The 26,454-nt window shown below is 40.6% G+C and overlaps 1 protein-coding gene across 4 annotated transcripts in view; it reads right to left on the reverse strand.

Annotated features, from left to right (window-relative positions):
- Positions 1 to 26,454, reverse strand: part of CHCHD3 (coiled-coil-helix-coiled-coil-helix domain containing 3) — a 168,708-nt gene that overhangs the window by 36,437 nt on the left and 105,817 nt on the right. For 2 of the 4 annotated variants that reach the window (XM_026868497.1, XM_026868496.1), the window contains exons 5-6: positions 23,940 to 23,954; positions 22,409 to 22,492 (exon numbers count right to left, since the gene is read on the reverse strand). In XM_026868497.1, coding sequence (XP_026724298.1) covers positions 22,409 to 22,492; positions 23,940 to 23,954 — 99 coding nt within the window. The remainder of the gene's footprint in view (positions 1 to 22,408; positions 22,493 to 23,939; positions 23,955 to 26,454) is intronic. The other 2 variants (XM_026868499.1, XM_026868498.1) reach the window with 1 other exon arrangement.

The raw sequence follows: 26,454 nt of genomic DNA on the forward strand, positions 1-26,454 counted from the left end.
TTCTTTTTCCTTGTCATCCTCCCCCACGGAAGGACTCAAAGCATCGGCAGGCAAAGATTATCATGTTCCCTGAACGGAAAATTGGAAAGTTTTCTTTGCCTCTTTTTAATCCATTTCTGCTGAAGTTAAGCTTTCTTTTATCCCTTAATTGAACTTCTGGCCATTTCATCTTGGTATCTTTTACGAACCCATTTGCGGATAATATGAAGCATTTTGTTTTATTCATTCTGTTGACATGTAGCCTGAGATCTATATGGCCTTAAAAGAGAATATTTCCAAAGCCAGAAGGAAGGAATAGCAGTTAAGCTTACAGAGCTGCTCCACCGACTTGAATCCAACCTCAAGACTGCCACAGTCCCCTTTCTGTTCCGGTGCTGCAAAGTAGGGACAAAACATCTGGCCCAGCCACCGCTGTCCAAAGAGACCTGTTAGAGCACTTGTGCAAAGAAAACCCACACAGAAAGGTGTTTTGGGGACCAGGGGGGACCATGAAAGGTGTATGATCACTCGATTGTGCCCCACTGTTTGACTGTACCCTAACTCTGAAGTAGACCATGTGGATTAGAAAGAAAAAGTCAAGATTAACGGTTCGAAAAAATAGCCTTAAAATACCCAGTCGTGTTTGATTTGTGAAGCTGCCACTGAAAACAACAAGTGAGCAAAAAGAGAAGGAATTGGGGAAGGGGAAAAAACAAAAAGACAGCAAGATTACCTGCTGTAGTGTGCATACATCCCTGTTTCAAATTATATTAAATTACAGCTGTATAAATACATGACCATTTTTATGGCACATTTATTGCAATTAAAAACCTCAATTTGCCTCTGAATTGATTTTAATAAGCTATGGAAAACCAAGAATATAACGTCACAGAGATTCCCAAGTAATACTGCATCTTTATTCTACCTCAAATGCTATTAAGATGATACATGAATGAAGTAATTTCTTCTGAAATGCCATCAGATCAGGCCTTTGCTTGATTTTTAGATAAGTTATTTTCTGTACAAGTTATGACTTCTCTCATTTGGTCTAGCTGTGTTATTCAGCCAACTGTTGCATTTTTTGACTCCAGAGATGAAACAAAGGATATAAACTCCACATTCAGGGAACCTACATAACGCTTAGGACTTCTGCTCTTGTTGGGGTTCCTACATGCTATTATGAACTCCTTTTTGAAGGAGGGGACCGATTGCCTTCCTCAGTATCCACTGGATGGACCGGAAAGTTCTCTGTACCTCTCACAGGGCTGAAAATAAAAAGGCATCCGGATTTTATGAAAATCTATTCAGATGGAGCATCTTTCCATAAAAGAAACTGATTTGCTGTCCAAAGCAAATCAATTTTCCAGTTCTGAACTGCAGCATACAAGTGACCTCAGAGAAGCAGCCAAGAGATCCCTCAGTGAGAGACTTTGGCCACAAAACGAGTCTGTTCAAGACAACTCTGAAATAGTCAGAGACTAAAGATGCACGGACAGATGAGGAGATGTGAATTTCCAGCAGAGAACTTTTTTTACGTGCGAGAAGTGGGAAAAGTAGCTGCGAGGCAGGGAGGGAGAAGACAAACCGAAAGAGAAGCCCCAGAGATCTAAACAAAGCTGAACTAATGACCTGGGATCCTGGACTAAGCCTACAGAGGACATCTGGATGGTAAGAAAGGTAAGGCTAAGACCAATTTTCAGGATTTTGGTGGAGTTTGCCTAGAACTACATTATTTCCTCTGTTGGCTCAAATTCAAGTGCAGTTCCCCCTCTTCTGCTCTTTGCCACCAAGTCTTTATAAAACCTCATCTCCCCCTTATATCCTGAAAGAAACTGGCTCTGGACCAGAGTGCCCTGCTCTTGGATAGATGTCTGAACTGTTAGGGACTGAAGGGAGCTCATTGGACACCCGTACCTGTTCCTACAGAAGGGTAAAAAAAAAAAAAAAAAAAAGCAAGTATCCAAAACAGAGCTGAAGATGCCACAGAAAGTGACAGTACTAAGACCCACTCAAACAAAGGAAACAAAGAAAAACCAGACGCTGTATCTTGGCAAATGTTCTGCGAGAAGACAATTCACTTCCCAACATCATTTGTTTGATTTCGTGACGTGTATTTGTCAAAGAGTGTACAGTGTGCAGCAAGTGGGGCAAAGTACTTAACTCAGTTATCAGCAGAAAATGGGGAAAATAGCACATTCTCTGACCTTTCCTTTTGAATTTCCAATTGTGTTTTTCAGGCACCACTAACGAATACCTTTAACTGCAACTATTAACGTCTCTAAAGTTTCTCCCAAGATATGCTTCACTTCACTTTTCTGCCCTAGTAGAACATTGATCTCTAATTTGTTAACACTCAGAGCTGCCAAAGAAAATGAAAACCTTTGTGAAAAGGACAAATCTATTCAAAGTTCTTACAGCTATTCAGCCAAGCATCTAATCTGCATGTAATTGTAGTACAGTCTTTAATACAAATGTTCTCAATCTTTGGAGATGCACGTGTAAATGCACAACTATATTTACGTCTCCTACTGATGACAAGATGCCTCATCTAAATGATTCCTATTTACAACTTTCTTTCTCACTCTCACCCCTTTTACTGTTATACATTTTAAATTACATTCTTCCTAAGGTACCGACAGGTATTATTTTTCCATGTTCCAAAGCTGACTTTCCCAACAAAATGGCATATGAACACGGCAAGACGCCAAATGCTGTCTTTGGGTATTGCTGCTGCCAGGGGTGATGCCCCAAAAATATAAGTTGAGAAATCCCTTCTCTGGATGGGATCGGGTACAGACTGCAGCACTAGGAAGAGCACATTCACACAGCACTTAAAAATCCTGTTGTTTGTTGCCTTTATGGAATTAATTTTTAAATACCGGTCCAACAGGCCACTTACACAGAGCAAAAGCCACACACTACAGGGAACTACATTAATTCACAAGCAAACTAGGATCAGCATGAACCTTCAACAGCTCTCTGTGGGTTACAAGGATGCTCCAGTATTTTATTTCGATATGCACAGCTGTACATTACATATATAAAATTTTAAAAATACGTATTTTTGCTAGAGCAGCACAAAGTCAGATTACAGAATCACAGAATTGTTTAGGTTGGAAAAGACCTTGAAGATCATCCAGTTCAACCATCAACGCACCATTAACAGTTCCCAACTCCACCAGATCCCTCAGCGCTATGTCCACCCGACTCTTCAACCCCTCCAGGGATGGGGACTCCCCCCCCTGCCCTGGGCAGCCCATTCCAATGCCCAACAGCCCCTTCTGCACAGAAATCCTTCCTCAGAGCCAGCCTGACCCTGCCCTGGGCAGCTTGAGGCCATTCCCTCTTGTCCTATTGCTTATTACTTGGTTAAAGAGAGCTCCCCAGCTCTCTGCAAACTCTTTTCAGGGCGCTGTAGAGGGCCAGGAGGTCTCCCCTCAGCCTCCTCTTCTATTACGTTCATGCATAGTTGCACCTCGCCTGCTGCATGAATAACTTCTACAAAGCCCAGTGGTGTTAGAGACTCACGGCAGGACAGTCCGAGGTTACCCACGAAGCTGTTTTTGCAAACTCGTAATAGAGGCAGCGCCGAGTTCAAGGCAGCTCTCCTATGGACTACAGCAGCCGTAATTTTAAGATCATGTTGCTCATCCTCTGCAGTCAGAAGAATGATCTGGGAAAATCATTTTAAACACCACCTGTTTCAAACTCATTTTGGTCAGCTTTCAGAGGCAGACAGATATCCCATTAAAGTGGTCGAAAGAATAAGAGAAAATTGCTTCTGTGAAATTATGGGTGAAAATCTGGCTGGATCATCAGGCTCTACTTGGAGGGCAGCTACATGCAGAGTTTCTCTGGGGTCTATACTACAGCCACCCCTCTTTAACATCTTTATCAGTGAGACGGAGATGGAGCGCATGCTCACCAATTTGCAGTGACACCAACGTGGGGGAACAAGCCCTACAAGGAGAAGCCAAAGGAAGACGACTTGTTTAGCCCAGAAAGAGGAAGATGTGGGGGGGACCTAACAGCAGCATGAAAAGCCCTAAGCTTCTATCAGCAAGATGGAGGCAGGGTCTTTACTGACGTGCAGTGGGAGAACAAGAGACAGTGGTTGTAAATCAAAATCATAGAGGTTCCAAATAGATACAAGGGAAAAATATTTCCCTCCAAGGATACTTAAGCAGAAGGACAGGGATCCGAAGAGACCATGGCATCTCCAGCCTTGGAGGTGGACAAAGATCTGAGTGGACAAAGCCCTCAACCTCCTTAACTGCCTCAGTGTTGATCCTGCTTTGAGGAGGAGATTGGACCTCCCAAGGACCCTTCCAGTCCGAATAATTCCATTAATATGTATACTTCCAGTCAGTGATATATCTGATATCAGAATGAAAATCTATTTTGGCTTGTAGATGTGCAATCTGCTCTGCAGCTGTATGTGAAATTCATCTTGTGGCAGAAGCCCAACATAAAGAATCACAGATTAGCTATATCTTCTTTCAAATAAATGGAAAATAGCTGGGTTTAGCTTTGTTTATTAGATCTACCACTATGACTGCTCACTGACATTGGTTGCCTAAGGGCATAATGAGTACAAGATTACCATTTTTTGAAAAGCACAATGCTGCCACAAATAACGCTTATGAGCCAACCCTCAGGAGATCAAGAATAAAGTTCTTGAAAGAAATTCTAAAATACTCTGTTTCTCTCAATCCAACAGCCCTGGCAACAGTGTCACCTCACAAGCTTATTCCCATCTCTATATCACAGCTTTAAAAAGTTCTGTCTTTGTTTTTCTGAACTGCTATCAGGTTGTGGTAATTTTTCATAGAATCATAGGATCATTCAGGCTGGAAAAGCCCTTCGGGATCATCGAGTCCAACCCTCAGCCCGAATCTACAAAGTTCTCCCCTACACCAGGTACCCGTCTCAGCACAGCGAATGCTGATACTACACTGGGACTCAAGAACAAGTTTGATTGATACTATCCAAGTCCTTGTGTTGTGGAATTCCGAGCTGCAGTATCCAGGTAGGATGAGTTTATTGTTAAGGATCACTTTAATATTTGCATTTGGTCAGACTAACAGACTTTTTTGGATACTGATGGCACAAATATTCTAAATGTTGGTATCTGGCTGTTTACATCGCTGTCAGGTGAAAAGATTTTGATGATGTCAGGATCAGATAGTCAGTCAAGAGGAGGTGAATATGGAGAGACCATCCTTTCACCATGCAAAGTTCATGATCCATATCAAACCTTCTACAAGATATCAAGGCAGAAAAGTCTTTCAATCACAAAATATCAACTGACTGACAGCTGATGCTGTACAACAAAAGCTGTGCAAAAGTGTAAAAAACTATCAATACCAGGTTTTGGTGATTATGAAGCGACTAAAGTACTTCGAGGATGGTCTTTTGCAGCTGCTTTGAACACCACATGTGAGCAGTGAGGAAACATCAGGACTGGTACACAAGAAAGCTAAGGATATAAAAAAATGCCTGGTGAAAAATGTATGTATTTGTTTGGATGACTGGTAACTCCTTGAATCCAAGAAAACTCAGTCTAGATTGAGAACTATGCTTATATTTAGTGAAGCAAGAAACAAAACGAGTTGCGAGCGTGTTTAAATCAAACTAACGGAAGAATTTTTCAATGAATGCTCTTATAACACATATCCCAGCAGACCCATTCTGTTCAGAAACAGTCTTCGGAAAGAAATGCAGCCAAAACTAAGGCAGGTGGCCTCCTCACTGAAAAGCCTGCTAATATAAAAAATCCAGGACCTATGAAAAAGAAATCAATACAGTGTCCCAGCACGCCACGGCGTAATCATTAGCACCAAATACATTGCTTTGGAAGTTAGAAACATGGCTCCTCTCAAGTAATAAGGCAACACTAGACTAAATATTAGGAAGTATTTATTTGCAGAAGGGGCTGTTTGGCGTTGGAATGGGCTGTCCAGGGCAGGGGGGAGTCCCCAGGATCCCTGGAGGGGTTGAAGAGTCGGGCTGAGCCAGCGCTGAGGGATCTGGGGGAGTTGGGAACGGTCAGGGGGAGGGTCATGGTGGGGCTGGAGGAGCTGCAAGGTCTTTTCCAACCAAGATGATTCTGTGAACACGCCACAAAATTCCTACAGTTGGATGATACGCTAGGCCAAGTAATTCAAATGCAGACCTCTAAAAACATTCATAATTTATAACTATGTTCTGTGACCTCTAAAGATGATTCTCACTATTTACTGGGCTTCTTTTTCCTGCATTCTTCACAGGCTCTGTTTATTCCTACAAGCCATTTCAATTCTCCCCCCCGCCGTGCTCAGTGCATCTTTCAGGCTGGAGCCGTTATTCTGCCTTTCAACAATCCCGCAGGTATTTAGTGTACGTTCTGTCCTACATATGTATATTCTCCCAGTGCTGTCTTTACTTTGCCTTTCCATTTTAAGTGATCACTTGTACAACTTGTGTTTCTCCAGACATCTACAGTCTTTCACAGACACCTCTTCCTCATTATTCTGAACAGGTTTTCAGTTGTTTCTTGAGATTGGACTCTGTGTTACATACAGTTGCCTCACACCATGTCTGTTTATTTTGGAAAACTTCGGGAGCTCAAAATTTGCCCATGCAGGTCACTGCTGTTACTCCTCCAGTGCAGGCATTTGTCTCTTAGGCTGGGATAATCTCAGCTATCTAGACATAGATACTTGTAGGAAACGTCCTCAAAAATCAACAGGCGAACACAACAGCAATGTGATGGCAAATAATTCTCTCGCCAAATGGATGGGATAGTTCGATCACCTTTCAGCAGCACCTAGTCGCCCCAGCAACTACTGAGTGAACCCAGATATTTAATGCAGACTAGATGTTTCCACTTTAAGCTACACTGGAGAAAAAAAGTATCAGTGCCATAGAATCTCACCAAGGAGGAATACAAAGGCAGCGTAATTTAGACCAACTTCTCTGCAGCAAATACTCTGCTGTACACTTGTACTACGCCAATATAATGGCAAAGTAATACACAGCAACTGAGAGAAGAGTTACACGTAGTAGTTCTTCTCAAAATACCATAAGCCCAACCACAATCGTTTATAATTCTCCTTCATTTCTTACAGCAACAGGTCTAGCTAGCTAAATTATACCTCTGTATCGATTAACACACTTGCCTGACAAACATATGGAAGCACTTGCAAGTTTTGATTTTTGCATTTTATTCTGCATAACACATTGGATCTATATAATGTATGGGAGAACTCAGAATGCACTTGATATAGTCAATAATTTCTCTTCTCTTTTTCCCTCCCCAGTACGAAAGCTGTTCAACAAAAGCTCCTACATCATCTTTGGTCAGCTGTCTTAAGCCCACTTTGGGAAAAACATCCATTTTGCTATTATAAGATTTGGAAACACCTTGTAGGATCTACATCACTGTAAGCTGACTGAATACTATAGTGGCTCTTTGCAATGCGGCATGTACTGCTGTAATTATTTATTCATTTTCCAGATGTAACGAGTAGTAAAATAAATTCTGTGAATCAAACAAGCTTCATTTTATAGTGCTGATTCATAGAATAATTTAGGAGGCACCTTCAGAGGTCACCTATTGCAAGCCCTCAGCTTAAATTAGGTCCAACTAGACCAAGCTGCTCAGGAACTTGTCCAGTTCAGCCTTGAAGCCCTCCAAGGATGATTCTTCATTTGCATTAAATGTCTCCCATGGATCACGCCACCAGGAATTGTGTTTATGGTACCTGCATGCTGAAGCTTTCCATTTACTCTATCTTCTCCATTTTCATACTATTTCTTAAAGCCTGGACAAGAAGAGAAGTAAAATACTGCCAGCACACTCAGAGCCACATGAAAATAGGTTCATGTGTCTGAAAAACTTGTTATAATTACATCAACTAGTCAAATAAAAAGACATCATATGTCCCCTCAAATAGTGTCAATAAATCCTTGTTCTGTTAGCCACTGGTAAAACTCCCACTTAAAAATATTCCACGCACTGTATGGTACAAACACACACAGTATTTTACACTTGATTTTCCAATATGAAAGCTCAGGTCTTGCAAGGATTTTTCAGGTTTTTATGAAGTTCTTTCAATTTCACAAGTATCTGAAATCTCTTGTCAGTTCATGGCAACAATTCAAAGAAAAAAAAAAAATTAATTGAAGTTTTCTGAATTTAAAAGGGTCATTTTCTGCTTTTGAAAAAGCATTCTAAAAAAAAAAAAAAAATCAAGCCCTTCTTCATGTTTTCGAAGAAAAGTAAGTCCCACCTCCACTGTTATCCAATAATTCATCTAGCCTATACACGGCAGTATTTTGTTCTGCTCAGCTGAAAGCCTGCTGAAATACTATTGCCTGCTCAGCCACAAGAGATTCTCGAGTCTTCAGCATTCTGCACATTATTTTAAACACATAATTAAAGAAAGTTTAAAAAAAAAAAATTAAGTGACAGTAGCAGCCGTAAATTCTTAAGAAGGAAGGAAGATCATGAAAGCTGTTTGAAATGTGCAATGAATACAGTATGGTCGGTATTCATTTCAAGGGGCGTGTTACGCTGGCAATACATTATTTGGCAGCGTTAAGTAAAAAAAATAAAATAGTGTAGCTCTTCATGGGTATTGAAGGGGACAAGACAGTGAAGACATGAACAGTTTTTCCTATATACAACCTAAATCGAACAGCTTCAGCTCCAGGGAAGTGTATCAAGGTGTCTCGGGTAAGGACAGAGCCCTGAGAGCCAGACACGCAGGGTAGGAACAGCACCCCCAGAAATAAAGGGGCTTCTGGAGGCCTGATTTAAGACTGTGGCTCTTCTTTTATGCCAAAACACCCTTTCTTTTCTCCTTATGCTTTATTGGGCAATACACAGTTTCTAAAACAGATTGTTTTGGCATGTTGTGCTCACTTCCAACGTTACCTGCTTGAATACAAAGCTCGAGCAACTGAAACCCAGTGGGAGGTGGGGATAAAAAAAAAAAAAGAGTAGGAATCTCTGTATTATTATTGTAAACACAACAGCCACGCACACATCCAGCACCTAACTTTACTGTAAATCCCACAAAGTAGGGTATGCTGAAAAATAATGCTCTGAGAGATCATTCACTGGAATCTAGAACAGTCTTTAATAGATAAACTGAACTACATAAACTACATAAACTGATTTCAGTTAATTCCATAAACTGAATTTTGCTGTTTCAATGCACTAAACAGCAATACATGCGCCACACTGAAACCACCTGATAGGAAAATTTGCTATCTTAAAAAAATGAGATCTGTTCCAAAAGGCAACTCTGATGTGCACTTTAAAAGCCTGTTAGGCAATTTAAGCAAGAAATGAGTAGACAGTAGCTCAAAATCGTGCCTTCACGTTTGTAGACATTTTGCTGAATAAAATGGTTAACGCAAAAGATGGCATATGTTACCTCGCTTCTCTAGACAGTGAATTGTGTGATTTCTTGCGTTGAATTTATCAGAGAAATCACGCTCAGTATGACGTTTTGATGATTACATTGTTCTTCCCTTGCTTGGAGAAACCGAGGCAACGAAAAACGGTGAATTTTCCAAAGTAGGAAACAGAAGAAGGATTATCAAACAGATTTTTCTGCTCAAACATTTAGTCGTTACTCAAAGGCAAAATTGATTTACTAAAAAAAAAAAAAAAAAAAATAGAGACACTTTCTATAACGTGGGTCAAAACACAAGTATTTATACCTGCAGAAAGCAGTAATTGTAGTTTCCATCATGTTAACCACTGCGAAGCACTACTATGCTGCTTCTTTTGAAAACTGTAGGCTCATGAGGATTAACTACTGAAATCAGTAGCAAGCTTGGCACAAACACGACATTTGAGCTGGCATGCAGCAACAACTATCTGCAATGCTTTTAAAAATACATATGGTATCAAACACGCAAAAAAAAATATTCTGTGTTATTGTCACAGTCTATTGGGAGCAAGGACTATCTTCTTTGGGCTTTGTGTTTGATAAATATAAAGGCAAACAAGCAATGAAGTGTGTTGCAGGGGAAAAAAAAAATAACCTTCAACTGGATTACAGTAGTACCAGATATGGAAAACACTGAAATGTTATTAAGGTAAGATATTTAAAAAAAAATATATAATTCTTTTCTGAGAATTAGACATATGTTTGAACTCCTCTGCTATGGTTCATTTGAATTTGCTTCCTAATTACTGCAGTTATGTTTTTGTGTCTTAGTGTGCATAAATACATATTCCTACGTGATTATGGCCCACAGTAACGCAAACGGTTAAACTTTCTGACATGGGGAAAAAAAAATAAAGATTTCAAAAGTGGCAGGAGAGTATCTACTCATTTCAAACACATGATTATCTTTCCATATTTCAAAAGGAAAGGCCTTTTGAGGCATAGAAATATGCATGTGAATAGAAATATATTGAAAAGTCTCAGCTTTCAGGTATAATGCTTTTCAGTTAGAAAGGCATAAGATGGGGGAACTTTCAATTCTCTCTGACACGCTTAAAGAGAGCTGAACACACCACCAGCCTGGCATTATTATTTCTGTCCCCTCTCCCAGCTACTGATGGCTCACTACCACTTGTGCTAAGCTGTGTCGATATCCCAATTAAAAACGACCCGAGCAACGACGAGCTCCTCGGCAGCTGAGCCAGACCTATTTCATACCGAGGGGGTTCTAAGACACAGAACCCATAAACAGGCTGAGAAAATAGTTAAAAGAGGATACAAGAGAGAAGAAACTCTCACCTTGGAAGTATTATTGTAAAAATTACACATTATTTTTCCAGGAAAGATCTCACAAATACAGAAACTCAGTGTCATCTGTTTCATCCCTTTTGAAGGAAGGGGGAGTCAGGGATTTTAAAGGAATCTGGGTAATGCCCAAGACAAATTGGTTTTGCTCTTTTCAAAGCAAAAACTTGGCTGAAGAGAAGTTGTCACTAAGTTTGTCACAAAGTCCATTATTCTGATTTTCTTTCTCCCCTCTTATTTTCCCGTTTTCCTCCTACAAACTCTCCTCCTGGTCATCTTGAATTTAAGTTTCTGCTCCCACCTTTACAACTAGTATTTTAGTTTCTGAGAAGCTTCACTGAATACAGAAAAATACAGAATTTTGCAGTTCTGTATTGAATTCTTAATAGAGAAAAAAACCTTTACTTAACCTTCCACTCTTGTGGCAAAGCCTGGCCAAAGCTGAGATACACGCACAATTAAAGATATAAAAAATGTGGTACATCTCTCCTCCCCTCTCAGCAGTGGGTTTAAAACGTGGTTCCCATCCTTAGATTTTGGTTCAACTCTTACTGTGGCCGGACTCTCCCCGGTGTTAGGAATATCACCACTAGACACAACTGCCCATGGGAAGGACTTGATCTCTTGTATATGAAAAGCACAATAAAATGAGAGGAAAAATAAACCTATGCCAGGACACAATAAAGAGCACAGATTTCCTCAAGCATGGTATGAACACAAAGTTTTTCCAGAAAAACAGCATTCTCTGCGCTCAACCTACCGAAACAAGGATGAAATCCGCCGTCCCTATTCCCTATATGCCCACATACACAAATGGTGAACCAGCAAAACCTCACATGAAATAGGCTGGGTCTGAATCGCAGCTTATTATTGTTTGGCGACCCTAAAACAGCCTCACAAAATCCATCAGCTCCAGACGTACGCGGCCCGTCCCTAGCGCCGCAGTACAGCAGCTCCTCTGGGCTGAACAGGGCCCCCTCTCCCATCAAAGGCCAAGTTATTAAGAAATTGTTTGTCGACTTAGATTGGATTGATCATTTATTTCCCAAATTCCTTTTCCCATCATTTACTCATTATACGCCTCCTCTCGATGTAAAAGGACATTTATTAGCTTCTGCATTTCTTGTGCTGGCAAATAGAAACATGCTGCAGCATTTCCTGGGGATTCTCTCATTTATCTATCGGTTACGGGACTGAAGTATTTTTAGGGGCAGAAAAAAATTAAAATATCACTCAGACTGACAGCAGTGAAAATGAAGCCGGTATGTGCTTGGGGAAGGCTATTTCAGCCTTTAGGTTTACAAGACTATTTACAAAAAAAAACATGGCAACATTTCACATAAGCATTATTGCTTTATAATGAGAAAAATTACTAACTACAACTTAGGTAGAGAAGGGACTGTTCTTGTAGAATCATTTCAGTTGGAAAAGGCCTTTATGAACACTGAGTCCAACTGTTAACCTCACACTGCCAAGCCCAGCACTAACTCACGTCCCCAAGCGCCACATCTACACGTCTTTTAAACCCCTCCAGGGATGGGGGCTCCCCCCCTGCCCTGGGCAGCCTGTTCCAGTGCTTGACAACCCTCCTGGGGAAGAAATTTTTCCTAATATCCAATCTAAACCTCCCCTGGTGCAACTTGAGGCCGTTTCCTCTCATCCTATAACTTGTTACCTGGGAGAAGAGAGTGATTCCCACCTTGCTCCAACCTCCTTTCAGAGAGCTGTAGAGGGCGATGAGGTCTCCCCTCAGCCTCCTCTGCTCCAGACTGAACCCCCCAGTTCCCCCAGCCGCTCCCCAGCAGACCTGTGCTCCAGACCCTGCCCCAGCTCCGTTGCCCTTCTCTGGCCACGCTCGAGTCATTCAATGGCCTTTTTGGGGTGAGGGGCCCAGAACTGAACCCCCTCAGCGAGGGGCGGCCTCCCCAGTGCCCAGCCCAGGGCTCAGATCCCTTCCCTGTCCCTGCTGGCCAGCCAGGATGCCATTGGCCTTCTTGGCCCCCTGGGCACACTCTGGCTCCTGTTCGGCCGGCTGTTGACCAACACCCTCAGGTCTTCTTTCGTCGGGCAGCTCTCCAGCCGCTCCTCCCCAAGCCTGTAATGTTCCGTGGGGTTGTTGTGGCCCAAGGGCAGGACCCGGCACTGAGCCCTGTTGAACCTCATACAACTGGCCTCAGCTCATCACTCCAGAGATCCCTCTTAGAGCCTTCCTACCCTCAAGCAGATCAACACTCCCACTCAACTTGGTGCCATCATTTTTAAGAGAAAGGGTACTCACAGAATGGTTTAATGCACATAATGTCATTTATAGTCGTTTAAATGGACAGCATCCTTAAATTAGGTACTTCTTGGCTTTCAATGCAATTGCACAATGGACAACAAGAGAACAGAAAACAAGTGGTAACAGGGACTGGTCTATATTCCACTTTTTTACATCCAACGATCAGCTTGCCTAGAAGTAAAGTTACTTAGCAATTCAAAAAATGTATGAATATATTAAAAAGATAAATACGTTTAAGGAGAATATTTATATCAGATTCCCAGGAAACTGCAAGAGACTAAAGGATTATTCCTGTGGAATTATTCCAAATAACATACAGCCAGTAAAATCTCTAGAAGGTATCATAAAAATTCAGTATTTTAATTCTCAGGTGGTTCAGTCTAGAGTTGCAGTATTTTCTAAATATGTTACCTTAACAAAGAAATCCAAGCAAACCAGCTCGCTGAGTGTTGTTTCAGCAGTGTTAACTTAGTACAGTATTTGTTCCCAAACTTCAACTTCTGTAAAGGAAAGAGGGTGGGAGGAGGGAACAGACCTGAGTGAAATGAAAGCTGCTATTCATTAACTACCCATATGTTAAAACATTTTGCTATATCCTATGAAACGCGATAAACGCTGCCTTTTAACTTTCAAATGACAAATTTCTTCAGTTTATTCCATTCTGACTATTAGAAAAATTCTCTTCCACGGCACTCTGCTTTGCTGCTCAAGAAGAGGAAGGGGAAAAGCGCAGCCGAAGCTATAAATGAAAACAGAAGCAGACACAATCACTAAGGGTGACTTAGGCAGCACTGACATGTTTATGTTTAACTCCATGCATCCACTAATTTGTATTCATAGAAGGGAGCGATGCTGGATGAACAACCTGCTTAGGCTAATTAGGATCCGGCGTGTGCTTTTGGGGGACGGTCATCCCGTGGGACAGCCATGCCTGCTCCCACAGCCTGCTCACTGTGATTTCCAGTCCTTCCATCAGACAAGGCAAGCAATGGCAGAGGGAACGAGCTATCCATCTCTCCTGACAACATCATTTCAGAGACAGGAATAACGAAGAAGGAGAGCGAAGGAGCTGCCCAACATACTGCTTTACGACTGCTTCCTTTTTTCAGTATTGCCCCATATGTTCCTACTCGCATCACAGCTCAACCTCCCCAGTATTTTTTTATTCATAGAAAAAGCACATATATGTGTTCAGACTTCACAAGCACCAAGATTCAAGTGGCTTTAACGCAATCTGAAACACACTCAGAGAAAAATAATGATTAGTGATGACCAGTTATCATGGGACCGTAAATAAATTCCTATTCTTAAAGTACAGTAGGAGGTCAGTAAACGCTGAGATCCAGAGTAGTGACAATTGTATAACTGTGGAAAAGTTAAGCAAAAAAAAAAAAAATACAATTCAAGCAGTGAGGACTTAAAAGCTGCAGGAACAGAAATGTTTTTTTTGAAAGAAATCATCTTTTCAAAGCTACGTGATAGTTGGATAAACACAAAGCACTATATAAATAGCCAGTTCCTGAAAAATATTATTTCCCTGTTTCTTGGGTCAGTAAATCCTCTATTAGCTACCAAAATCTCTAAGAGTTTGAATTTTAGAGGCTTTGAGCATCCTCATCTCCAATCAAAGTCTATCCTACCTCTCTGAGCATACCCCTGCATAACGCAGAGAGTGCAACCACACCCCATAAACACACCTTCCCCCACACCTGAGGAAGTGTCAGTGCCGGAATACTGTGTGAAATGACACTGAGGCATCCAACAGGCAGAGAAAGAGACTTCAGGATGAGTTTAAAGCAGCAACGTTGGCCAAAAACCGTAATGAAATAGAGCAGGAAGAGTGGAGGGAAAGCATCAGTCAGTTCTGGTCAGTGGTGCAAGAAAAATGTAGTAAACCAGAGTTGTAAGAATGATGATGGGTTAGAGAGGGATGCTAATCGAGATAAAATAAAGGGGAAAAACCGCCTAACTGCACTGCAAAAAGCACAGCATATTGAAATATCACATAAACCCATCACTGTGGCAGGACTCCAAGCTATTAGTTTGCATCCAGTATACCATTAGCCCTAGGTCTTCTGCAAATTCTTACAAATTCAAAACATGGAATTATTAATCTTTTGCCCCAGATTAAAGCTACCAAAAATGAAAAACCATCCCAAGCCATGGTTTTGCACATACTGGATAAATTTAAAAAAAAAAAAAAAAAAAAAAAAAAACTTGTGGTCACATGTTCAAAGTTATCAGGCGTCTTACTGCAGAGGGGAAAAAAAGCCTGGAATATTAGTTATTGCACTTTTTTTGGTCTCCATTTATATAAAGACAAGCATACAGAATGGAAAAATAATCTATAAACATTTAGAGAAACACCGATACCTAGTATTCAGCATGAAACAACTCCTTATTTTGTTATTAAGCAGCATTTCAGCATTGCTATTGATTGGATATGTGATAGTGAAAGATGAGACCGAAACAAGTATTTTTATTGGAAAAATGTCTCAGAAGAAAACACCATGCATATTTCATGGGCTCAGGGGTAAAAAAAAAAATAAATATATATATATATATATATATATATATGGGTAAGGTGTGTATTTAATAACAAACAGCTACTTATTCATAAATGGTAAATAAAAGATAATGAGCATAAAAAAAAATAAAATCAAGGTTTAAAACCCAGTTGTTCAGAATAATGCTTGTGGCTCAGGAAGATAGGGAGGCAGTGCATTAATGCAGCACTCCAGTCAGAAGGCTACGGCTCAGTCTGTCTTTGTCAATCAGGTTGAGGTTTCAGATATTGTAATTGGTAGCAAGTTTCCTAATCTCAACCTGCCAGGCAAGAAGCGTTCAACAAAAGCTCTATCCCCAAAATATAATGAAATTTGAAGAGAGGAATTTTCTAATATTGGCAACATGAAGCAAGATCACAGGTTGGGTTGACAGCTTTATTATGCTAAACTGACAAAAACATTATGCTCTGGTCAGTACTAAAAAGGGTGGTTTTCATGAGCAGTATGGAAATACAAAGCACTGGGAAACTCTGATGAACTCCTACTTTTATCTCATTGGTGCAGCCTATGAGCTCAGACATAGAAGAGTCTCCCAACCCAAGTACAAAAAAAGAAATTAATGTATCTTGATTTTATTCTCGGGTCTCTTGCTGCACCGATTTGGGGAAAACTGCAAGAACCCGCTGTCGCAGCTGAATATCCATTTGAAGAAGAAAAGACACCAATAACTTTACAGAAATAACACAATTCATTACAATGATATGATGTGATATACAGTAGAATTTGTCAAATGGAAGCCATAATATATTTTATTGCTTCCATCCGAAAAGTGTTTGGAAATAGAGTTAATGTCCTGATATACCCAGGGAGTGTGCATGTATATGTGTGTGTGTGTGTATATATTTTTTTTTTTTCTTCATTCTTGATATAGGGAGGGAGAAATAGCCAGCCAGCCATATAGAAACAAGAAAAAAACACTAACATCTCATAAAAAAAGAAGGGGCTAGGATTGATGGAACTGTTTTCTTTCAAAGCATGGATAGTTAGAGACTGCTGCTATAATGACTGGTTAGAATTCAAAATTATGAAGTAATAATTACAGAAGAAATTCTTTCCTGTGAGGGGGGTGAGGCCCTGGCACAGGCTGCCCAGAGAAGCTGTGGCTGCCCCCTCCCTGGCAGGGTTCAAGGCCAGGTTGGACGGGGCTTTGGGCAACCTGGGCTGGTGGAAGGTGGCCCTGCCCGTGGTTGGAACTAAATGATCCTTCAGCTCCCTTCCAACCTGGTATTCTATGATTCTACGACTATGAAGCATCTCCATAGCAGCCACTGGAGAAACTCTGAAAGTCGGGGAAGTTACAAGAGATTCCTTTATAGACCGTGTTCTCAAAAAAGATGTTGGCAGTATACATCAAAGCTGCCACCAAAACGTTGCTTTACTCATCCATGGCAAGAAAGATGCAAAATATAAAGTAAATTTGGAACACAGTGACTATCCCTGTTGCCATACATTATGCTTAGAACAGAAATCTATTTGCGGGATATTTTGTATTGCAATGGACAATTTGGTAAAACCTACTGGTATTTCATGTGTCCAAAGAAACCACACATTGCACTTAACCGACGAGTGTGACTTAGCAAGTCTGTCAGCTCTGTGCTAAAGCTAATTCCATTTCTTCATGGAAACACTGACAAAAGGTTTGCTGAGCTTTCTGTGTCTCCTCTAAGTGCTCGGTACGTAGTAACATCAGGCAAAACCGTTTCCTACTTTGCTGGATTCAGCCTCAAGTCTTAAAACACTGTACCTACATCGCTGCTATTTGGTTTTGAAAGACATGAAAGAATGCAGTACAAATGTGTGGGGAGTAAACATGTTTGCTCTAGCAAATACAAACTTCTGAACGCAAGAGGTGAGAGGAGAATCATCCGCTGGTTACGAAACTCCTGCTGATACAGTCAAGCAAGATCAAAGGAAGTAAACAGACTGATAGCTTAAATAGAAACAAAAATCTTTAAACTGCTAGAATACGTTGCAGGGAATAAATATTTTTGTAGTTACACTGCTTTATAATAGTCCCTCTCTGTTATCTACATCTTGCAAACTACAGTTTACGCCAAACACAGCAAACAGATTCTGATTATTTAGTTGTTGAGATTTGAAAAGGTAAACAAGACTCTGAAGCATCTGAACAAATGTGCAACTCGCATTGTTTGCATCTTAGCACTTATGTTCATTATAAACACCTACAAAAAGCCAATACTTGGCTGTGAAGCTGAACTGTATATCATCTCCTTGTCTGAGCACTGGGGCCATCGCTGCAAAGCATGTTGGTCCATCCTAAGCCTTGAATAGAAAAAAGGAAGAGATCATTAAATTATAATTTCCCCACACAATTGGTATAAGCATTTCCTGCCAACAGGATTAGTACGAACACAAGATCCCAGAATAAAGCTGCTCAGCAGTGAGGATGGCAGTTTAGTGTCTAGTAAATTTGATTTCTCTGAAAAACCTGACACATCATAATAGCGAAATCCTATTTACTGTAGCAAGCAGGATGGATAATACTATTTAACACCTGGTATAGTATGTGCCATCAGCTCACAGCTTTGTGCTCTGTGTGCTCATTTTACCTTAAGGTTAATGCTCCTTGACAGCCTACATGGTAAGTAGAATCCCAAAATTAAGTGCCAAACCTATGATTTGCAAATCCTTCCTCAAAATTTAAGTCGTGAAAAAAAATGGATGCAGATAAGAGGATCAAATTTGCGGAACTTACGTCTGTGTTCTCAGGCTCTGATCTAGCAGTAAGCCCCGTATGGTGCAGGAGTCTCCCCGCACAAAGGCCACTGAAGTCAGCAAGGATACGCACAGAAATTATGGAATTGACAACAAAGAAATATCAGGGCTGTAGAGTACGTAACGTAACGCTGAAACATCCAAATGCTAACAGAATAATTTGATTACCTTACCCGGTGTGCATATTCACACGCATGCTACTCCATACTGAAAGTATTTCTAGGAAACTCAAAAGCATGGAAACTTAGCTCAAGTGAGAAACACCCTGATTAACAGGGGGATACATCTCTTGCTCATTCACACTGATAAACTAAGTAGTTGTGTCATGCAGCAGTGTATTAAAATTAATTTCCTTCTGCTTCTGTGAGTAGGGGCATGATTCTCGTAATGATGCATAATAGTATTATAAAGCAGTGTAACATAAAAACAGTCGGATTTGCTGCAGAAAATCTGAACTAGGGAGAGTTGCATCATCCTCAAAGTGACAGAAGCACACAGACACACCTCGCTGGGTCTGTTCGTACGGCGCCAAAACTATAAGCAGAAGCAGGAGAGGCTCTAGTCATGTTTCCTTCATAGCAAAAATATCCTAAAGCAAAAGCAACCGGGTGAAAGATGACGGGGTGTCAGCTGCTCTGCGGACGATGCAACTGTTGCTGTTGACTGGAACCTCCACATCACAGTGACATTAGAGATGTAAAGGTTATTTATGAAGTCTACAGGCACTGGAGCTTGGCATTGACATTGAAACCGGTGGCATGACGGAAGGATGATGGGCGTGGAGGAGCTGAAGAGAGCAATGATGGATACAACAGGACCCACGTGTGAGATTGTGTGTGAGGATACACACAAGAGGCAGTGCGAGAGAAAGAGGCTGTAGGATTGTTCCTCCAGGTAGCAAGAAGCTCAATATGCCCAAGATGTTAGTTTGCCTTTTTCTTCCTCTGCTATTTTAAAATTTTAAAAAAATCAAACGGTTTAAAATACCACTAACGCCACCTTATTATCGTAAATAATTAAGACAACGTAGGGTATACGTATGTCAATGATTTGAATACTGAGATCTCTTGGGTTTTTTTTTGCTGTGGCCAAGAAGCACCATCAGCCTGTGAGCAGACAACGAAAAACACTGACAAATTCTTCCCCAAAGCTTAGTGTGCAAACTCCTAAATAACAGCTTTACATCCTAGTCAGATATACAGTATGAGAAGGTTATTCTTTAACTCCTTTGTTAACCTATCTCATTTTGCTTTGCTGCTGCGGAGCATGTAATAACTCATAGTTTATGTGCTATCTTTGACCTAGAAACACTGGCAGCTGTTAGGGGAATCGCTGGGTTTTTGGAAAGTATCAAAAGGTTTTTAGCACATAAACCAAATTTATGAACAGATAGTGCCCTGGAGAATAGAATTGTTTATGTTTTAGTATCACAGCTGTCACTGGTGCACAGTTATTTTGTCCTGTATTAATCTCCTGAAAAGGTTGAGCATCTTCACTCAGTCGCTGAAATATTTTATAATTGACAGACTTCATCTGGCACTGAATATGTATAATAATTTTCTCCATAAGGAGCACACTGTGCTGACACTAATCTGTTCTGTTGTCGTCTCCCTTTATTATCAATGTCTGCATTGTTTTTTCAGCAGCATCGAAGAACACAAATACGAAGCTTCTAATTGAAAAAGCTAAGTAATCAAAAAGCCAATTAATCATACAGATGAGCTCTGACACTCAATGATGCAACAGACTGAAATACCACATACACATGACTGAAGTATTTTTAAAGTGTGCTTATTTGATGTAAGAATGATCTGAGAATGTAATTAGCATTCTTTGTCACAGGTGACAGACTCATATGGCACATTTCTTCATACTGACATTACATCTCCGAGCTCCGCTTACTCCGCTCCCACCTCAGCCCCCATCCTGAGCCTCTCGCTGCGGAGCAGCCCATACTCTGACTTTGTGTACCTTCCACTGAAATCAGGACAAGTTTAAGAACAAATAACCAGCCTATTACCGTGCTCTGTAATTTCCAGAACATTAGGCCTTTCCAGACCTTCCTTTTTTTCTTAAAGCTCTATTTCCATCCCATTGCTCAAAAATCACCAATACAGAATCTCACAAATGACCTTAATAACGGCTGCAGGCACCAGCCTCAGTGAAGCTGGGATTGCAGGAGACATGACCTCTCCGCTTCAGCAGGTTTTCATTCTGTAATCTGCACATCTCTGAAAAAGTTCAAAGACAGATCTCGAGTACAAAGTTCACCTCTTTTCAGAGCTCCAACAACTCTTTTTTTTGTGTGGAAGAGATATGCACATGTACTTTGAAAACAACCTGGATGGCAATTTGGCAAAGCAAAGGTTCCTTAGCTTACAAATAAAAAGCCAGAATGAAAAGCCAAGCCTTAGTATCATGAGAGCTCCACTCTGAAGACAGCAAACATCACCCAAGGCATAAACCAGTCAATTCAGAACTGCCCGCTGTAGCCCTGGAGACTTCCAAGTCCAAGAAGAGGAAGCGAGAGATGGCAGAGATCACCTAAGTCACCATCACTTGGCGGACAACACTTCAGCAGTACTCAAATACACTTACTTATAGTTCATCATCTCATTTGTACACAAAAGGGATTCACTCACGTGCCTGTTAAAGCACGATTCCTCACTGGAAGCCTCAATTAACAGCAGCAAGTGAAGGCACTGTATCAGCGACCTAGCAACACTAAGAATAAAACCCTATTTGCTGCATAGCCCTCTAAAAAGGTAAAGCAAAAACTTTCAAACAAAGAATCACAGTCTGTCACACATCCTTTGCCACGAATTACTCCAGTACTACTTGCACCACAATGCTAAAATTGAAGGCCAATAACTAAGAGCAGAGGCACAACCACCCCATAGGAAGCCAGCTTGGATGAAATACTGCAGAAAATTTTCCCTCTAACACCAGCCAGTTATTTGAGAATAATGAAGGTATTCTGTGGGGGGGGTTTGTGAAGGATCTTAATTTTTTAACTGTTTAAATAATGCAGTTTTACAATCATTAAACTAATTTACCCTCATCCTTTCAAACTATTTTTCATTGCGAAGAACATGACTTCATTAATGTCATCTTCAAAAAGGCAGGACAAAACACTGAGACAGTATCTGATATGCCCTCTATTTAAAATATTAATTAAGACCAATTATACACACTGATAATTCATGCAACATGCTCTTCTTCCTGATCCATAAAAACAAGGGGTTTTCTTCTATCCTGCTAAGCTGCATAAATGAATATATATCTTGTTAATGCTGTTTTCACAACTAACTAAAAAAAAAAAATCCAAATTAATCAACAATAGGTAGGCTCAGGAAGAAGGCAGAGGGGGAAAGAAGGCAAATGTATTCAGACTGAAGGTTACAACCAACCTGGGATCTCGAAAATTATGACAGTAGTAATTATTTGAAATTAACACCCTATAAAATAATACCCTATAAAGAAAAAGAATGTTAACAGCAATATGGTAAAACACTGTAAGCATGTCACACAGCTTACCAAACTGTTCTGAACAGTTTAGTTTCAAGTCTACTGTGAAAAAAAGACACAGAAGTGCTTTTTGAACGTGGCATAAACAACTTGCAATTAACGTTAAACTCTCCACATACTAGTGGCTTTTGGAGGAACCACCAACTCCACCCAGCGAAAGCAACTGTGGGCCGCAACAAAAGAAGAAATTCAGTATATTATCTGCACGCTTCACGGGCAATTTTAAGACTATTTGGTGATACTCCTTCATTTACACCAGCTTTTCAGCAGTGCGGGTATAAAAGTAACCTCGTTCAGATTATTTCTCCGTACGTAATTACCGTGTCAGACAAAAGTCTCACTGCAAATGTGAAAACTTAGTACAGGAAACAATATTCTCAACATTAAAGCGTCCATCTTGTCAATATTAAGCCAGAAACAGTAGCAGTTAATACCAAAAAACCCTCTGGCCAGTTTTAATCTTTATCTCCTTAGAAAAGTCATCGTGTTTAACAGTAAAACATAACCAGAAAGTCAGTAGCAGAAACCCACAGAAAACTCTTCATTAGAAGGGAAAGAAGGCTCACCCTTTCTTCCAGTCGAGCCAGCTGCTCTTTGTAGTAGGCATCATGCTTCTTCAGTTCTCTGTCCTTCTCCTCCAGCTGCTTGGCCTAAAAAAAGAAGTAGAAAGATAAAACTGGATGAAGAAAGAGCCTCACTTGCAAAGCAAAACATCTACTCTAAATTGTACCAGTAAGGAATATACAACGATTGATTTGAGAACTGCAGTCTATTAGTTTTTGCCAAACAGTGTATTAATAAAGATGATGATTGCTGCATTGAAAATGTAAAGAGATTGTCTATTGTACTGGGTTTTTTCCTTCGCTCCTCAACAGCTGTGCCACAGTTTGTCCAAATGTATTTAGAAATGTCACGAAGATGGAACTAAGCACATCATGCTGAGATTTATTTTTTTTTTTAATTATCTTTGCAGATCACTTCTGAACTTAGGGTAACTTGCTCAACCTACCTAAAAAATATATGCAGAACCTGAATATTTAACTTTCTTTGTTAGCTGTTACTAAGAGGACATATTGACATGAGAAAAGCTGAACTTGCATCCACATATTTGTAGGCAGTGGTTAAAAAGAATTTATTTGGAGTAGCTGTTTTTTCTTTAAAACCCCAATTCAGGAATGCATTTAGCACATGCCTAATTCTAAACACATGAACATTTGGAAAGAACCACATGCTTACATATTTGCAAAAGCAGATCTAAAAAGTACATCTAAAACTCTGCTGTCCCCTTTAATTAGTAATCATTCCTCTGGAAAGTCCTAGATCAGCTGAAGTATTCAACGAAGCAAGCTGAAACTCTTTGCTGTAGGATCACTCCCATGTCCAGTATCTTAAAATAATACAGAATAATTTTTAACATCTATCTTTTGATGACTAATATGACTTGTGTATTCATTTAAGAGACACTGCTTCCAGCACTACTGAGCAAGTTGACATGTTTTTGGCTTTTCATCTGTAGTATGTAACAATATCTAGTATTAAGGGGACTCATTAAGAATTATAGAATACATTAAAAGAGCACACATTCACACAGAATACATACAAAGCTGTAAAACCTCCCGAGGAAATAATAGACAAGTGATTTTTAACAAGCTACGGAGAATTTAATGCCTAAATTATCAGTGCAAATTCACTCCAGGCTCATAATGTTTTAATAATAAAATATCGTTAGTGACTAATAATTAACTATCAGTGGTCATTACCACAATTGCCTATTCAACATTAGTCATTTACCTCGAACATTATTTTCAACCGTACTACAAAGCCAGCTGCAAAAAGTTTCTATTTTAGCAGCATCGTGTGAAATGGCAAACTGTTGTAGCCTTACTTCTGGAGATGGTATCTCCAGGTCACACTCCTAGAAGCATGTCAGAAAACTTACACCACATCCTGTGCTATACTTGTATAGATACAGTAGATACAGGACTTAATTCTCTTTGTCAAGATTAGTTTTGTTTGTTTTTTTTTAGCAAAGAGTCAAAGAATTAAAAAAAAAAAAACAACTTTGGATTTTTGGTTGTTCCTTACTTAACTACTTACCTTTTTTTCTATATCCTGAAGCATGTAAAAAAAAAAAACGAACACAAAAGTCAAATTTAATTTACTATATAATGTTGAATAGAAAGAATGCAAAAAACCGCATGCATGTCAGGTGTATCTGCAATCTAGAAAAATGCAGAAAACTACCTGAAAGGTTTTTTTAATGCGACTTCACCAGAAATAACCCTGCTCATCCAAACAGCACACAGCCACGTTTTAATTCTACTTGGATGAAGCAAACCTTCCCCTCTACCAACCACCCCATCTTCAGTGTAGTGCCACAGAGCACATGCTACAGCCCTGTCCACCACCACTTAAATCAGCCTTTATTCACTAATTACGGGTTTTTCCAAAGCTGATTACACTCAATAGCCCACAGCCTAATGAACATGCTTCGTATGGATCATGGTTTTGCTTTTTCTAGATAATCCCTGTACGACCTCCCAGACCTGGTGGTTATAGAAGGAGTGAAACAACATTGCAGGTTGTGCCTCCCCTAAACCATCCTCTCCCAAATATCTTAATATAATATTTCAATGCATTATCATAGTTACCCATACACGAATATTTTATGTCAAACCACCTCATGACGCCGTGCAAACTCAAGAACATTCCTTCTGTGTGAGTGGAGTTAAATAGGCAAGTGACAAAGAAAACGTAAAATTAATGTTCCATAATGCTTCTGAGAACTCAGTTTAAGTTTTAGTTCTTAGAATTCAATAGTGTTTCACATGAGTCTGTCGATGACCTGAAACCAAGAAGCAAGACTGACTTTGAAAAGTCAATAAGATATAATAAAACCCATGCAAGAGCACCACAACTTAATTCACCTGCCCCATTACTGACGATTCACAAGAGCAGAAATTTTCAGGGTGTAAAAACACAACAAGTCAAGGGCACAGTAATGATGGAGGAGATGAAACCCATCCTCTCCTCCAAGTCCAGCTGAGTTGAAACTCTTTTCATATGTGTCTTGCTTGCTGATCAAATACCATTCAAAAAGGAGAAATGTATTTGTTTAATAGTATCTGACCACTAACTTTATATATAAGAAAGAAAATACGAGCAGGGGAAATGCAAAGAACATTTGTTTCAAGGATATTCATCTGAATGCAAGTTTTTGCCCTGGAAATTTTCTTTGTTTTTTGGGTTGATTCTTGGTTTTGGTTCCATGCCTCCCAAGATAATTAGTGATCAAAACAGCTGGATTTTAGTGCACCAAGGATATGGGGCCAAGAGGTGAATTATAGTCACGCTGCTTCTTGCCCTGATCCTATCAAAACTTTCATATCACTGATAAAGTAGAACTATTAGACGGTAAGAATACTAAATAATACATATATCCAAAGTTTCGTTTCCCTATATTGTGAAAGTAACTGGAAGACTTGGTAGGCCAGTAAGAAATTGAGAAAAAAAACCCCTTCTTTCATATAGCTACTATCCCTGGCATTTGTACAGTAACGCAGACGCAGCAAAGTTGGGGAAAAAAAAAAAAAAAAGAAAAAAAATTATTCATTTCTACAAGAGACAATATAAATATGCCAACAGAAAAGAATTCACTGCAGAAATAAAAACCTGTAAGGTAATATTATATTTATGGGGCCGCAGCAACATGATCCCAGTGAATATCAATTAGCCGTAACAAAATAATTAACAGTAGCCATGTATTCAATTAGCTGAATGCTGCACTTCAGCTGTAAATGAGATATTGGAACGGGTTCATTGCTTCTTCACCAAGTAACTCTAATAAACAAAGCGTTTGCCTGGGTGTTCTTTAGAAAACAAATTCAGAAGGTCACCTTTGAGAGGCAGTGCATCTTCCCAAGACTACCCAAAATTAAAATCCAAAACCAGATCACTAATATTAAATACTTCAGAATCACTAGGAAGTTGGACCAAGATTTAAAGACAACCTGGGTTTCATTTTCAAAAGTAGTGCCTGGATTGCCAGTCAGAGAGGGACTGGGGGGTGAGAATGAGCCAGAGTGTGCCCAGGGGGCCAAGGAGGGCAACGGCATCCTGGCTGGTGTCAGCACTGGCGTGGCCAGCAGGGACAGGGAAGGGATCTGAGCCCTGGGCTGGGCACTGGGGAGGCCGCCCCTCGCTGAGTGGGTTCAGTTTTGGGCCCCTCACCCCAAAAAGGCCATTGAATGACTCGAGCGTGGCCAGAGAAGGGCAACGGAGCTGGGGCAGGGTCTGGAGCACAGGTCTGCTGGGGAGCGGCTGGGGGAACTGGGGGGGTTCAGTCTGGAGAAGAGGAGGCTGAGGGGAGACCTCCTGGCCCTCGGCAACTCCCTGCCAGGAGGGGGCAGAGAGGGGGGATGAGTCTCTGGAGCCAAGGCCCCAGCGCCAGGCCCCGAGGGAATGGCCTCAAGCTGCCCAGGGCAGGGTCAGGCTGGCTCTGAGGAAGGATTTCTGTGCAGAAGGGGCTGTTGGGCGTTGGAATGGGCTGCCCAGGGCAGGGGGGAGTCCCCGGGATCCCTGGAGGGGTTGAAGAGTCGGGCTGAGCCAGCGC

This window comes from Athene cunicularia (assembly GCF_003259725.1).
Source record: "Athene cunicularia isolate RWA chromosome 1 unlocalized genomic scaffold, athCun1 chr1_part2, whole genome shotgun sequence".
In the NCBI taxonomy this organism is placed as follows: Eukaryota; Metazoa; Chordata; class Aves; order Strigiformes; family Strigidae; genus Athene; species Athene cunicularia.